The 15,574-nt window shown below is 38.7% G+C and overlaps 1 protein-coding gene across 2 annotated transcripts in view; it reads right to left on the bottom strand.

The window, feature by feature from the left end:
* Positions 1 to 5,242: 5,242 nt before the first annotated feature.
* Positions 5,243 to 15,574, bottom strand: part of ARSK (arylsulfatase family member K) — a 56,389-nt gene continuing 46,057 nt past the window's right edge. The window contains exons 7-8 of one of the 2 annotated variants that reach the window (XM_070465836.1): positions 7,701 to 7,925; positions 5,243 to 5,548 (exon numbers count right to left, since the gene is read on the bottom strand). In XM_070465836.1, coding sequence (XP_070321937.1) covers positions 5,259 to 5,548; positions 7,701 to 7,925 — 515 coding nt within the window. In that variant the 3' untranslated portion in view covers positions 5,243 to 5,258. The remainder of the gene's footprint in view (positions 5,549 to 7,700; positions 7,926 to 15,574) is intronic. The other variant, XM_070465837.1, reaches the window with a different exon arrangement.

Genomic DNA, 15,574 nt, shown 5'->3' with positions numbered 1-15,574 from the left:
TAGGTATTGATTTTTATATTTATTTAACAAATCTTATCTCAACTATTTAACAAATCTCATCCATTATAAAGTTTTTAGTAGGATCCCTTGGGTTTTATGACATGGAAAACCACCAACAGTAGAAAGAATACAGATCTACTTTTTTTTCCCCTTTTACAAAGAGAAATAAAAACATATAAGGCTCCCCCAGTGGACGCTTCTGGTTCAAGACCATAGTTCGAATTACAAGGTTCCAGACCCATGGTTCTTGCATTTTGCTGCATATTAGAATCACCTGGAGAGCTTTAAAGACTCTCAATTCTTGGAGGTGGGAGCCAGGCATTAATACTTTTTAAACATCCTCCGGTGATCCCAAATTGCAGCAAGCTGTGAACTGTTGTTCTGGACTAGCAGTCAGCAATCTGTGGCCCACAGGCCAGATCCTGCGTTTCTGTAAACAGGGCTTCACTGGAACGCAGCCAGGCTCATCTGTCCACGTATTGTCTGCTTTCATGCTGCTGCGCAGGACTGAGCAGTTATGAAAGAGACCATGTGGCTCACAGGCATAAAATACCTAGTATCCGGCCTTTTTCATAGAGAAAGGAAAGACAAAGAGGGATGGAGTTCCTTTGTCACACTCTCCTCTGCAGGCTTTTGTGAGAATTTACTCTTTCTAGAAGGCTCAGCTTTATTGAGCAGGCGACTCCTTTTCACCCCTTGCCCCGTTATGGACAAATGGGTTGGTTTTCTAATACAATGTATTATCTGAAAAACTCAAAAATACTAATTGAACAAATATTTACTGAGCTTCTACTGCGTGTAAGGTCCTTGGGGTACTTTAGGAAACAAAAAAGGACCAAAGGCAGTTCCCGTACAGAGCCTCCATTCTAGTGGGGTAGGAGGGGTGGGAGACAGTATCAGCAAATTAGGTCTGTAAAACATACACTAAGCTGGAGAGTAATGATTTATATGCAGAACAATAAAGCAGGTAAGCCCTTGTGATGAGATTAACATTTTAGCCATGACCTGGAGGAGATAACAAAAGTGAGCCCTTTTGAAATCTGAGAGAAGAACCGCATTCTAGGCCAAAAGAGATGACAGGCACAAAGGCCTTGAGTTCATGCTTGTCTGACGTGCCTGAACGAGGACAGGGAGGCCGGTGGGGCTGGAGCAGAGTGAACAAAGTGGTGTGGAAGGAGAGGTGCAGCATGAGGCCAGGTCACTTATGGCCCTGTAGCCAGCCAGGCCATCCTAAAGGAGGTCAGTCCTAAATAATCATTGGAAGGACTGATGCTGAAGCTGAAACGCCAATGCTTTGGCCACCTGATGCAAAGAGCTGACTCACTGGAAAAGACCCTGATGATGGGAAAGACTGAGGGCAGGAGGAGAAGGGGACGACAGAGGATGAGATGGTTGGATGGCATCACCGACTCAATGGACATGAGTTTGAGCAACCTCTGGGAGATAGTGACAGACAGGGAAGCCTGGTGTGCTGTAATCAATGGGGTTGCAGAGTTGGACACAGCTGAGCAACTGAACAACAACAGTACATAGACAAGTGCTAAATTTATTAACTTGAAGCGTCTGTTTTTCTCTAACACAGTCTTTTGATGTTCCTACTGCCTGCTTCTTTGTTGCAAAAACTCCTATATAACCTGGCTCTTCCCTTACCTCTCTGGGGCAGTCTCTCCCTCAGAGCTATCTGAGAGGCTGCTTGCTGGGCTTAGGTCCTCAGCAAGTCTGTCAATAAAATATAATTCTCAACTTCTAGGTTGTGCTTCTTTTTTTTTTTTTCTTTCAGTCAACAGGTTTTTACAGAGTAAAGTGAGAAACCAGTGGAAGGTTTGAGTATCCATCAGTGTGATCTGCTATATCTTAACAGAATCACTCTGACTGCTATGTTGAGAAGAGACTGAGAAAAGCCAAGGGCAGATTCAGGGAGACCTCCTAAGAGGCTATTGCAAAATTCCAAACAACAGATTATGGTGAACTGGAAGAGGGTGGTAGCAGTAAAAGACAAAGCCTAAAGATTGTCCTCAGTCCAGCTATTAATTAGTGTCAGGTCCTCTTAGACTCTGGCATTAGATGATTTGCCTTGGTTTTGCAAGTTCTTCTTCTTTTTTTTTTTTTGCTTTCTTGGTTGTTAAGATACCATTTTGGATTAGATACAGTCCTAAAACATAATTTTACCTAATTATGATCCTATATTGGTGGTGGTGGTTTAGTTGCTAAGTCGTGTCTGACCCTTGTGACCCCATGTAGTTCATCAGGTTCCTCTGTCTGTGGGATTTTCCAGGCAAGAATACTGGAGTGGTTGCCATTTTCTTCTCTGGGGATCTTCCCAACCCAGAGATTGAACTTGGGTTTCCTACGTTGCAGGCAGTTTCCTGCATTGAAAGCGGATTCTTTACCAACTGAGGCACCAGAGAAGCTATGTTGGATATGATTAAAACATTGTAGATGCTTGGTAAATTCTAACAATGAATGCATCTTAAGGTGTTTGAATAGAATGAGGTGGATTATATTTATCTTTATATGCCCATGTTTTCAGAATCACATTTCTATTATTATTGCTTTATTTTTCCCTATAATAACATATATATCACACATTAGACAATTTTATATCCCTTAGGTTCAGTTAGGAGATAGGAGGTATATTTGTATATTTTAATTTTAACCTCAATAATCTAGTATTGAAATCTTTCTCTTAATAGTTTTACTTCAGAATACATATGAAGTGAAATTTATTTCTGAGAAATTCATACATAAATGCAAAGATAAGCTCATACAAATTCACTGAAGAACAATAAACAAAGGAGATGAACTGGCTCATGAAGAAAACTTCTAAGACAGTTTGAAAAGGGAAGTTAGGTTAAAAAGGAATTAGGTAAAACTGTTATTTGCAGATAGACTTTTTACCTGAAGACTATAAGATACCAACTGGAAAATTACTGGTACAAAAATGTATTATTGGCATAAAGTAAATATATAGACATAGAGTTTGCATATATAAATAACTGGTTAGAAGATACAATGGAAGAAGCATTAATTTAAAATAGCACAGATGATAAAATACCATCAAATGATAAAATAGCTAGGAATAAAGTCACCTCTGGCTACACATTAGGATCACCTGCCGGGCGGCTTAACAAACAAAACAGTAGCAAGAACAAAACTGCTCAGGTGCCATCCCTGGAATTCTAATCCCACTGCTGTGGGGCGGGGTCTGAGTTAAGCCGCTTCAGTCATGTCTGACTCTTTGCGGCCCCATGGACTGTAGCCCACCAAGCCCCTCTGTCCGTGAGATAGATTCTCCATGCAAGAATGCTGGAGTGGGTTCCCACGTCCTTCTCCAGGGGATCTTCCTGACCCAGGGGTTGAACCCATGTCTCTTATGTCTCCTGCTTTGGCAGGCGGGTTCTTTACCACTGGCGCCACCTGGGAAGCACAGGGATGAGGCCTAGGTGGCATTTTTTAAAGGTCCCTACTTCCTAAAAATGTCTATGAAGATACTGATCTATATGAAGAAAACTTAGCATACTATTGAGTGGTATAAAGTCTTAAAGAAAGGGGAAAGTATACTATATTCTTTAGAATAACTGAATATCATAAAAAATTCAGTTCTCCCTAAATTAGGCTATACACTTAGTATGATATCATAAAAAGACTACCAAGATTTTTCATTTTTGGAACTAGACAGGTTGATTCTAGATTTATATAAGAAAAATAAATAAACAAGAATAGCCCGGACAATTCTGGAAAAGAAAACTGATTCACCTACCAGATATTGCCTACCCCATCTATAAACAAAATAGAATGGTCCACTGCAAAGTAAGAAATGTTTTGAAAGGACCCAAATGTCAGTGTGACTTGTATATAATAAAAATGTCATTTCAGATCAATAGAGGAAAAGATCATTTATTCAATTAAAGTTGTTATATAGCAAAGTGGCATTTTCTAACCGATGGAATGAATATTACTTTTCTCAATAAGAGGTCAATTGGGTGGCCATCTTAAAAAAAAAAAAGCTAAAGTTAGATCTCTAATATGTAATACATTCCATGGGTTAAAAATCTAAGAGGGAAAAATAAAACTAAATGAAGATAGGTAGGAAAAGCCATTCTAAATATGACACAAAATCCCAAAGCCACAAAAGCAAAGATTCATAAATCACACTGCATGAAAAACCAATTTCTACATGTCAACAAACACTAGGGCACTAGTCAAAATACAAATTATGAAAAGGAAAAAAATATTTGCAGCTTCTCTAACAGACAGAGAGCTAATATCTAAAGTATGCCTGTAATAACAAAGACAAATAACCAACAGAAAATAGGCAAAGTATATAAAAGGAAAAGGTCATGGTAAAGAAAATTCCAATGGCCATTAAAAATATGAAAATATGATCTTCCTTACACATAATAAGGAAAATAACAATAAGATATTTTATATCTGACCAACTGGCAATAAATGTGAGGACACATATTTCTAGTGAGAATATAAATTGGTATAACTTTTGTAGGGTTAATATAGGAGTGTCTAGAGTAATTTTGCTAGATATAGTCTTGCCCCAGCAATGTCACTTCTAGATGTCTTTGTTAAAGTGGAGAAAAAGAGAGCAAGGTATTTTGCATGGTATGCTACCATTTGTTGGGGGTGGGGCAGTGCTGTCTCTCAAAGGATGCACAGGAAGGCGGTTACAGTAGCTATCTCCAAAAAGGAGAACTGGATGGTTGAGGGATTGGAAAAGAAAAGAGACTTCACACTCATTGCTAACCCTTTAGTACCTTTTTGAAATTTATACCTTGTGCATATATTTTGCCTATTAAAAAAATTTGAATAAGATCAGCCATATCCATGGTCTGTGTCCCATAAAATACTCCAAATTCTCCCATCAAATACATTCAAATGATCTATGTCCAATCAGATAAAAATAACTCATCATACACCATCAAATACTCAAAACTAACTATTTTATGGTTCATAAGTAATAATTTTAGTAATGGTTAAAATATTCTATATTCCATAATATTCAGAGGAACACAACTTTATGTTCTAGTATTTGTTTCCATCCTTTTAATACTCCCTTTAAGTTGTTAGAAGTTGGTAAGAGTACTCATTTTGAAAATATATTATTCTATAATGATTGGTATCTTAAAAGAGTACATTCTTTAATTTAAAATCAGTAATTATTAAAAGTAACATTTAAAATGTATAATGAATCATGATTTTGTACATATTTCTATATAACTCTTAAACACTCTTTTCTTTTTTGTTGTTCAAATTGTTCTTGGATCAGAGTGGGACTTAAGCCACTGATCGATGGCATTTTCATACTTCTTTGGTTCTCTCAGCCAGTCCTGATGCCACCTGAGGTTTGCTATGACATTTGAATAGTTTTGCCCTATACTTTGTTTCCACTTGATAAACTGCTCTTTATTGTATTGGTGGACAGAAGCTGAAACCTTAGGGTAGTTAATAATGGAACGAAGCTTCTGATCCAAAGAAGAAGTAACTTCTGGAAATTTTGCAGCAATATTTGTTAATTCATCTGGATCTGAGGAAAGATCTGAAAGAAAAAAAAATTGAATAACTGTCAAAAGTTACCAGCTTAAAAAATATTTTTTAGAATGTCATTACTCTGTAACAGATAATGCAGTATAGTTTATTTTTATTTTCAGTTCTTCTTAGTGTAGTAAGCTGAAGGATGGTATAAATGGAAACTTAATATACCAAAAGTTAAATGCCTTTCTAAATGTATGTCTCTTCCTTCTTATCATCATCCTACTATCACATTTTTCCCTGTACCTATTCTTAGATGGCAGAAACAGTCAAACTAGTAGGCCGGCTTAGCCTCAGTTCTTTCTGTTTTTGATACATTGCTTACTTTGATGTGCAAAAAAATATATATATTAATGCTTATATTGTTCCATTTCAACAGGCCCAAATGTTCGAGCTGTAGGAATTCTTTATATAGCCGAGTCATGTTCTTGCAACTTCCCTTACTCCTAGGTTTTTTGTTTGTTTTCAAATACATTTGCAACCTATGCTTGGATTTTTGAAAATCACATTCAGTGATACTATTTGAGCAAATAGTCATGGAAATAAGAACTCTCAATCACTACCATCGAGAAAATAATGATAAACATTTCAGATAACATAAACACTCCTTTGACCTACAGTGTAGGAAAAGAGAGGATATGCCAACCTCTGATAGGTAGAATGCCAACCTAGTCAGAAAAATAGCAAATTGAAGCTTTTATGCCAATTAGCCTAAGACAGTAAAAGAACAATGAACGCACAGTGAGGGAAAAACCCCTACAGGCTTATTTGAGTGCATGAGCCAGAAGACTGCTGATGACACTCATGATTTTGCTGGGTGATTTCAGATGGCACCTCTCTGAGAAAGGAAAATCAGTGAATAAACCCTAGAGAATACAGGAATGGCAGGCTCCCCCTCTGATTCTTTGATAGTCATATCTGCTTTTTGCAGAACATAAATAATGAATGAACAAGAGATGCCCATTATTCAACAGAATGAAAACTTCAGTACATTTTTGAAGCCAAGAATCTCCTCCTTTTAGAGAAGGAGGGGTCAATCAGTTCAGCCTCTAAAGAATTATTTTGAATTAATAATTTTGGCATTTATAACTGGGAAAAAGCTTAGGGAAAAAGGAATATTAAAAATAGCTTAAGCACATATTTTATGTGCAAAAAGGTGGTAAAGAATAAGTAGAACCATAAATCTAATATTACTGCTTGAAAACAAATTCAGAGTAGTGATTCTACCAGGTTTTTGTAGGGGAGAAGGAGCATGGATTTGAAAGTCAGACCTGTGTTGAAAATCCCAAGCTTTTCCACTTCTTAACTGTGAGACTTTTCATAGGTAACTGAACCCTAGTCTTCAAACCCTAATCTTCTCTATAAAATAAGGATGATAATATCATCTTGGAGGGGATTCCCCAATGGTTCAGCAGGTAAAGAATCCACCTATGATGCAAGAGATGCAGGTTCAATTCCTGGGTTGGGAAGATCCCCCAGAAGAGGTCATGGTAACCCACTCCAGTATTGCCAGGAAAGTACCCTGGACAGAGGAGCCTGGTGGGCTATGGTCCATGGGTCTCAAAGAGTCAGACACAACTGAAGCGACTGAGTACACAGCACATCATCTTGCAGGGTTGAGGGGAACGTTAAATAATAAATGTAGGATGTCAGCCTCCGTAAGATAGAGGAGTTAATCTTCCGGAACAACTGAATCTGAGGTACAATGAGAGGGCGCTGACTATTGATTGGGGAAGATAACCATGAATATCAGAAGACACCTTGATCAGAGAATACAGCAGTGTCAGTCTTGAAACCCAGATCAAAAGCTTTAGGGCACTTGCTTTGTTATTCAGATGCTGATTTTCAAAGAAGCGGCTTCTCTCCAGGGCAACATTTTGTAAACTGACCCAGTGTGAAAATCTGCAGGTATTTATTTACTTTAACAAAGATTTGGTTCAGTCGCTCAGTCGTGTCAGACTCTGCGACCCCATGGACTGCAGCACGCCAGGCTTCCCTACCCATCACCAACTCCCAGAGCTTACTCAAATGTATGTCCATCGAGTCGGTGAAGCCATCCAACCATCTGAACAAAGATTGTTGGCTCCCTTGGGTAAATACTGTATAGGTCAACTCATTAAAACTAATCTCTACCTAAAAAATAATATCAGCAAACTTACCGAAGAGTTGAGGCAATACTGAAGCACCATCAGAATAGGCTATATACTTCCATTGGTTAGTTCGAAGCATGTAGGTGGAAGCATTTACATTGCATCCATGGAATTCACTCAGAATCCAGGGTGGATGTAGGTTTTTGAATTTTTGTTCATTCTTAAACATTTCTGATGCTGATGGCAGCAGAGAGTATCCGCTCAGGTTCTGAGGCAGAGGAATTCCAGCAATATCTACATGACAAAAATAAGACTTTTTTTTTTTGGTTGCATCCCATAGCATGTGGGATGATCCCTGACCAGGGGTGGAACCTGTGCCCCCTGCATTGGAGTCGTGGAGTCTTAACCACTGGGTAGCCAGGAAGTCCCAAAATAACACAGGATTTTAAAATAAGTCATTCTTTCATTTGTTGAACATTGATAAATGACATCATTAAAGGTCACAGAGACTAAAGATTGTATATAGATTTTGTAAATAGACTGCCTAGACTCAAATGCTCACTTCCCAGCCTGTGACTTTGGGCATGATGTTAACCATTCTGAACCTCAGTTTCTTCATCTGTAAAAGGGAAATAATAATAGTGCCTGTATTTCACAGGTCTATTTTAGGTTTAAATCTGATAACTTATGTAAAATTCTGAGCATAGGGCCTGACACATAGGAAACCCTCAACAGATATTAGTTAATATCATAAATCCTTCATTTCTGAATGATTAAGAGATCCCAGGTATCTCACAGATTTGTTCCACAGAATATTAACAAAATATATATGAAAAAGGAGTCTAGTAGTTACATATGTTTGCAAACAATGGTTAAAATTAAATTAATTTATTGTAGATGTAGATTTATTGCTGATGTGTATCATAAATCTTCAAGGTATATGGTGTGCCATGTATCCCAAAGTTATTTGATGACAGAATTTCTGTTTATTTCTAAGTAGCATCTTGAGGGACTAATATTTTGCAGAACATATGTTGGGAAATCCTGGATCATACTGATTTAGAGAAAAATAATCTATTTTTTCCGTATCAAATATAGATACAAAAAACAAAGCATGAGAAATGTCTAACTTAAAAAAGAGGCAGTATTTTTTTAAAGTGGTTTAAAAGCATTTGCTTGGAATTTCCTATAGAAAAATAGGGAATTCACTGGGAGTCCAGTGGTTAGGACTCTTGTGATTTCACTGCCAGGCAGCCAGGTTCAATTCTGGTAGGAAAACTAAGATCTCGCAGGCCATGAAAAAAAAAAATTACTGTTAATTATGGCTGGGGACTTGGGGTAGTTCCAAAAGGAGTCTGCAGTTGCCTCCCCCACAGTTTCTCTGGTTTCAATGTTCCATGTTTTTAGAAACATTAACTCAGAAATAATTATATTTCCAATGAAAAGTAGAAAGTAATATATCTGCAATGCTAGAAATTAAACAAGAAAAATAAGAAAAATATTTTAGCTTGACTGTACATATTTGAGTGAGCTTCCCAGGTGGCTCAGTGGTATAAAGAATTCACCTGTCAGTGCAGGAGACCCAGGTTTGATCCCTGGGTTGGGAAGATCTCCTGAAGAAGGAAATGGCAAGCCACTCCAGTATTCTTGGGTGGAAAATTCCATGGACAGAGTAGCCTGGCAGGCCACAGTGCATGGGGTTGCAAAGAGTTGGCCACAACTGAGCACACACATAAAGGTATGTGAGGCAAACCAGATTAATTGAAAGAGAATAAGAAAGTAGACAAAGGCCTCTATGAATCTTCTAAAGGGACTTCTTTTACATATAACTTAATTTTAAAAAAATTGTATCTTCTATTTCCTTGTAAGGGGCATATTACAAGTCCTAACCTTCTGCCAACCATCAACCCTCAGGGACTTTTTTTGAGAAAGAATGAAAGGACAAGTAAAAGGAAAGAAAGAGAAATATTTGAAATAACTGGTTAAAAACAAAAGAAGAAGAAAGAGCAAAGATGTTAAAGAGGGAAAATGCACAAGATGCACAAGAGAAAAGATGGCCCAGGACTTTCCTGGAGGTCCAACAGTTAAAAATCTGCCTTCCAGTTGGGGGACCTGCATTCCTTCCCGGGTGGGGGAAGATTCCACATGCCACATGGCAACTGAGCCCTGTACCACAACTACTGAGCCCGCATTCTAGAGTCTGTTCCCTGCAACAAGAGAAGCCAAGGCAATGAGAATGCCATGTGCTCACTGCAACTAGTGAGTAGCCCCTGCTCGCCGCAACTAGAGAAAGCCCATGCACAGCAACGAAGACCCGGTGTGGCCAAAGCTTAATTAAATAATTAAAAAATAAGTAATAATTTAAAAAAAAGAAAAAGATGGCCCAAGATGAAACCAATTGAGCTGCAAGACAGTTCAGTTCAGTTCAGTCACTCAGTCGTGTCTGACTCTTTGCAACCCCATGAATCACAGCACACCAGGCCTCCCTGTCCATCAACCAACTCCTGGAGTTTACTCAAACTCATGTCCATCGAGTCAGTGACACCATCCAGCCATCTCATCCTCTGTGATCCCCTTCTCCTCCTGCCCCCAATCCCTCCCAGCATCAGGGTCTTTTCCAATGAGTCAACTCTTCGCATGAGGTGGCCAAAGTATTGGAGTTTCAGCTTCAGCATCAGTCCTTCCAATGAACACCCAGGATTGATGTCCTTCAGGATGGACTGGTTGGATCTCCTTGCAGTCCAAGCGACTCTCAAGAGTCTTCTCCAACACCACAGTTCAAAAACATCAATTCTTCGGCCCTCAGCTTTCTTCACAGTCCAGCTCTCACATCCATACATGACCACTGGAAAAACCACAACCTTGACTAGATGGAACTTTGTTGGCAAAGTAGTGTCTCTGCTTTTTAATATGCTATCTAGGTTAGTCATAACTTTCCTTCCAAGGAGTAAGCGTCTTTTAATTTCATGGCTGCAGTCACCATCTGTAGTGATTTTGGAGCCCAAAAAAATAGTCTGACACTGCTTCCACTGTTTCCCCATCTACTTGCCATGAAGTGATGGGACCAGATGCCATGATCTTAGTTTTCTGAATGTTGAGCTTTAAGCCAACTCTTTCACTCTCCTCTTTCACGTTCATCAAGAGGCTTTTTAGTTCTTCACTTTCTGCCATAAGGGTGGTGTCATCTGTATATCTGAGGTTATTGATATTTCTCCTGGCAATCTTGATTCCAGCTTGTGCTTCTTCCAGCCCAGCGTTTCTCATGATGTACTCTGCATATAAGTTAAATAAGCAGAGTGACAAGATACAGCCTTGACGTACTCCTTTTCCTATTTGGAACCACTTTGTTATTCCATGTCCAGTTCTAACTGTTGCTTCCTGACCTGTATACAGGTTTCTCAAGAGGCAGGTCAGGTGGTCTGGTATGCCCACCTCTTTCAGAATTTTCCACAGTTTATTGTGATCCACACAGTCAAAGGCTTTGGCGTAGTCAATGAAGCAGAAATAGATGTTTTTTTTGGAACTCTCTTGCTTTTTCGATGATCCAGTGGATGTTGGCAATTTGATCTCTGGTTCCTCTGCCTTTTCTAAAACCAGCTTGAACATCTGGAAGTTCACAGTTCACGTATTGCTGAAGCCTGGCTTGGAGAATTTTGAGCATTACTTCACTAGTGTGTGAGATGAGTGCAATTGTGTGGTAGTTTGAGCATTCTTTGGGATTGCCTTTCTTTGGGATTAGAATGAAAAGTGACCTTTTCCAGTCCTGTGACCACTGCTGAGTTTTCCAAATTTGCTGGCATATTGAGTGTAGCACTTTCACAGCATCATCTTTCAGGATTTGAAATAGCTCAACTGGAATTCCATCACCTCCACTAGCTTTGTTCATAGTGATGCTTTCTAAGGCCCACTTGACTTCACATTCCATGATGTCTGGCTCTAGGTCTACTGTAAGGCATGGAAAAGGAAATGGCAACCCACTCCAGGATTCTTGCCTGGAAACTCCCATGGACGGAGGAGCCTGGGGAGCTACAGTCCATAGGGTCGCAAAGAGTCAGACACGACTGAGCGACTTCCCTTTCACTGTAAGAAGAAAGTGGCCCGGGAACAGGCGGGGTCCGGCTGGTCAGTGCGTCAGCTGTCAGCGCACACCACTGGGAGGCAGAAGAAGGGGAGAAGGGCTTTGGAGATGGCTGGAAAGCAGGGACCGACTGGGAAGTTTCCTGTATATAGCATCTTAATCAACTTAATACTTAGAAATGCCTTATTTCAGATCTAAACTTAGCCTAATTTTCCTAAAGAAACTTGTTAGACCAAGAAAATTTAAATAATTCTGTGTTTAAACTGGGATAAGAATCCATTTAAGTATTAATTTTTTTTTTAACTTACCTAACAAGGGGCTTCCCAGGTAGCACAGTGGTAAAGAATCCAGCTGCCAATGCAGGAGACACAAGAGAGGCAAGTTCGATCCCTGGGTTGGGAAGATCCCCTGGAGCAGGAAATGGCAACCCACTCCAGTATTCTTGCCTGGAAAATCCCATGGACAGAGGAGCCTGGCGGGCTACAGTCCGTGAGGTTGCAAAGAGTCAGACACGACTGAGCTACTGAGCACAGTACACTACTAACAAGCTAGTTGCTATTCCAGATGTAGGGAAGCAACAGTGGACAAAGCAGGCACGCTCCCTCAGACTCTAGGAGCTTACATTCTCACGTGGGGAGGCAGACAAACATGCCAGATGGTGATCAGTGCAATGGAGAAAAATAAAGATGGGTAAGAGGGCTAGAGAGTGATGGCAGGAATGTGTGTGTGCGCTGTGTTATAAGGATGGTCAGGGGAGGCCTCTCTGCTGCGGCGACGTAAACAGAGACCTGGGGAGAAAGGGCTACGGTGAGCCCAGTAGATCTCTGGAAGTGGAGAGGAAGGGCCTTTCCCCAGGGAACAGCACGTGTAAACACTGAGGCAGGAAGCTGTTTCATCCTATCTGCTCCCCAAACACTAAGGAGTCCTGCACGGCTGGAGCAGAATACGTGAGGGTAAAGTTGTTTGAGATGAGTTGGGGGGAGGAAGAAATCATGTTGGACTCACAGGTCTAATCAGAGATTCTGGATTTTACTCTAAGTGATTTTGAACAGAACCATGTCATGGTTTATGTGGTAACTATTGCATGGTGATGCAGGAGACGTGGGTTTGATCCCTGGGTCAGGAAGATCCCCTGGAGTAGGAAATGGCAAGCTCACTCCAGGATTCTCGCCTGGAGAATCCCATGGACAGAGGAGCCTGGCGGCTGCAGTCCAGAATCACAAAGAGTCAGACACAGCTTAGTGACATTAATATAAAAATATTAAATAACATAAAATATTAAATACTATTAATATAAAAACATTAATGTTAATGATATCTCACATTTAACCATTTATCCAGTCATTGTTCTAGGCTATGGAACAGTCACTGTTATTTCCATTTTATTGATAAGAAAACTGAAGACCAAGACATGTTAAGTTTCTGTCTCAAGGGTATACAGTTGGTAAATGCTGAAGGAGGTATTTGAATTTAGGCAGTCTGATTCCAGGATCTCTGGAGTCTTCAATACTGCTCCACAAGTCTGGATCTACTATAGTTATTCAACTTTACAGTATTTTTCAGCCAATTAAGACAAAATAATCTATGTAGAATGACCCTCCCAACCCTTCACTAAGATCCTGTAACAAGGAAGGTTTTACAATTTAAATCATTAGTATTGAAGCATTCTTTTAAACACAATTGCATTTCTATACAATTACATTTTCACAGTTTAAACAGATCCTGGATTTATCCTTTATGTGAAAAGAAGGTAGCTGTTTTTAAAAAGGCCAGCTATTAAATGAAAAAAATTCACATGAACATAAGAAGTTTAAAAGAGAATGTCAAGACAATTTTAATTTAAAAATTATATTATTTCTAACAGCTAAAGGATGCTGATACTAGATTATTAGAGAAGAAAATATTTTGGAGAATAATTATTTAAAAAAAACTATTTTATTGAAGTATAGCTGACTTACAATGTTGTGTTAATTTCTGCTGTATAGCCAAGTGATTCTCTTATACATATACATACATATTCTTTTTTCATATTCCTTTCCATTATGGTTTATCACAGGTTGGGGAGTACTTTTTAAAGCATAATCTCTGAATTAGTGATATTAACAGTATAAAGAATTCCTGTTCAGAGAGATGGCACTTTTCTGCCAGTCCTAGAAAAATGACAGTGGGATAGGGCCTACAAAGATACTTAGACTTAAAGAACTCTTCCTACTTTATCATCAAATATCAGTTCATAGAAAATAATCACTCTTCCAAAATATCTTTAAAAAACTGTTCGCAAATTCAATGTTTTTAATAAAAACATTGTACCATCTTAAATTTCAACAGGTTTTTTACAGTAAGTTACTTTACTAAAAACAGGAATACCAATTGGTTTTTCCTATTTAACATCTTTCTACTTAAGGTTTTTGAGTCACCATCTTTTATATATTTCTAACGTTCGAAGAATGGAAGGGAAGAGGAAGTCTGGCTTGAGGTTTTGATCTGAGAAATTTAATCCCATATTCTGTATAAATTGGATTCATATAAACAATACAGCTATGTATGGCTACGGTAATATAGAAGGGACCTTTGGAAGTCTCAGAATAGATTATGTCTGTTTTAAGCTTCTAACTGGTTAGGAAGAATCACAAAATAAGAAGTCCTTTAGAGACACTTTATCAAAATCTGTATGTTTATTAAGCTTAGATAGAATACACAGGTCTAATTTTAGAGGTATTAATCACTACTAAAAGTACCTTTAAACTCTAAATGCTTTCATTTTAAAAGGCTGAGTTAAACATCAGATTAAACCCAGACCATCAGAATTATCTTTGCCTTGCTGACTGGTAAGGCTGTTTAAATAAGGCAACAGACTCAGTTTATGCTCATCCTGGTTTAATTCTTAATAGTATCCTTTTACTCTAAAAAAAATGTGCTGATTTGGACAATAAATTAGGTAGATACTTTATCTCAATAACCAATAAACCACACCAAAACAAAAAACCATTTATATACTTTAAAAGCCTACAGTTTTTTTTTCAATAATACAAGGGGGCCATTGTCATTTATCATTTCACTTTTTAAAATAAAATTGACTATTTTTAACCCAGTTCATCACTACGAGATATTCATACTGTTTCTAATTCTTTAATATAATGTAATATTATCCATGGAGATAAATCTTTGTGTGCATCTATAGGTTAATTTGGACATGGAACAACAGACTGGTTCCAAATCAGGAAAGGAGTATGTCAAGGCTGTGTATTGTCCCCCTGCTTATTTAATTTATATGCAGAGTACATCATGAGAAATGCTGGGCTGGATGAAGCACAAGCTGGAATCAAGATTGCCGGGAGAAATACCAATAATCTCAGATATGCAGATGACACCACCCTTATGGCAGAAAGCAAAGAACTAAAGAGCCTCTTGATGAAAGTAAAAAATGAGAGTGAAAAAGTTGGCTTAAAGCTCAACATTCAGAAAACTAAGATCATGGCATATGGTTCCATCACTTCATGGCAAATAGATGGGGAAACAGTGGAAACACTAAGAGACTTTATTTTTGGGGCTCTAAAATAACTGCAGATGGTGATTGCAGCCATGAAATTAAAAGACATTTGCTCCTTGGAAGGAAAAGTTATGACCAACCTAGACAGCATATTAAAAAGCAGAGATATTACTTTGCCAACAAAGTCTGCCTAGTCAAAGCTATGGTTTTTCCAGTAGTCAGGTATGGATGTGAGAGTTGGACCATAAAGAAAGCTGAGTGCCAAAGAATTGATGCTTTTGAACTGTGGCGTTGGAGAAGACTCTTGAGAGTCTCTTGGACTGCAAGGAGATCCAACCAGTCCACGCTAAAGGAGATCAGTCCTGAATAATCACT

The sequence above is a fragment of the Odocoileus virginianus genome, chromosome 3, assembly GCF_023699985.2.
Source record: "Odocoileus virginianus isolate 20LAN1187 ecotype Illinois chromosome 3, Ovbor_1.2, whole genome shotgun sequence".
In the NCBI taxonomy this organism is placed as follows: Eukaryota; Metazoa; Chordata; class Mammalia; order Artiodactyla; family Cervidae; genus Odocoileus; species Odocoileus virginianus.
The sequence above is the reverse complement of the archived record's forward strand: the minus strand, read 5'-3'. Positions and strand labels throughout refer to the sequence as shown.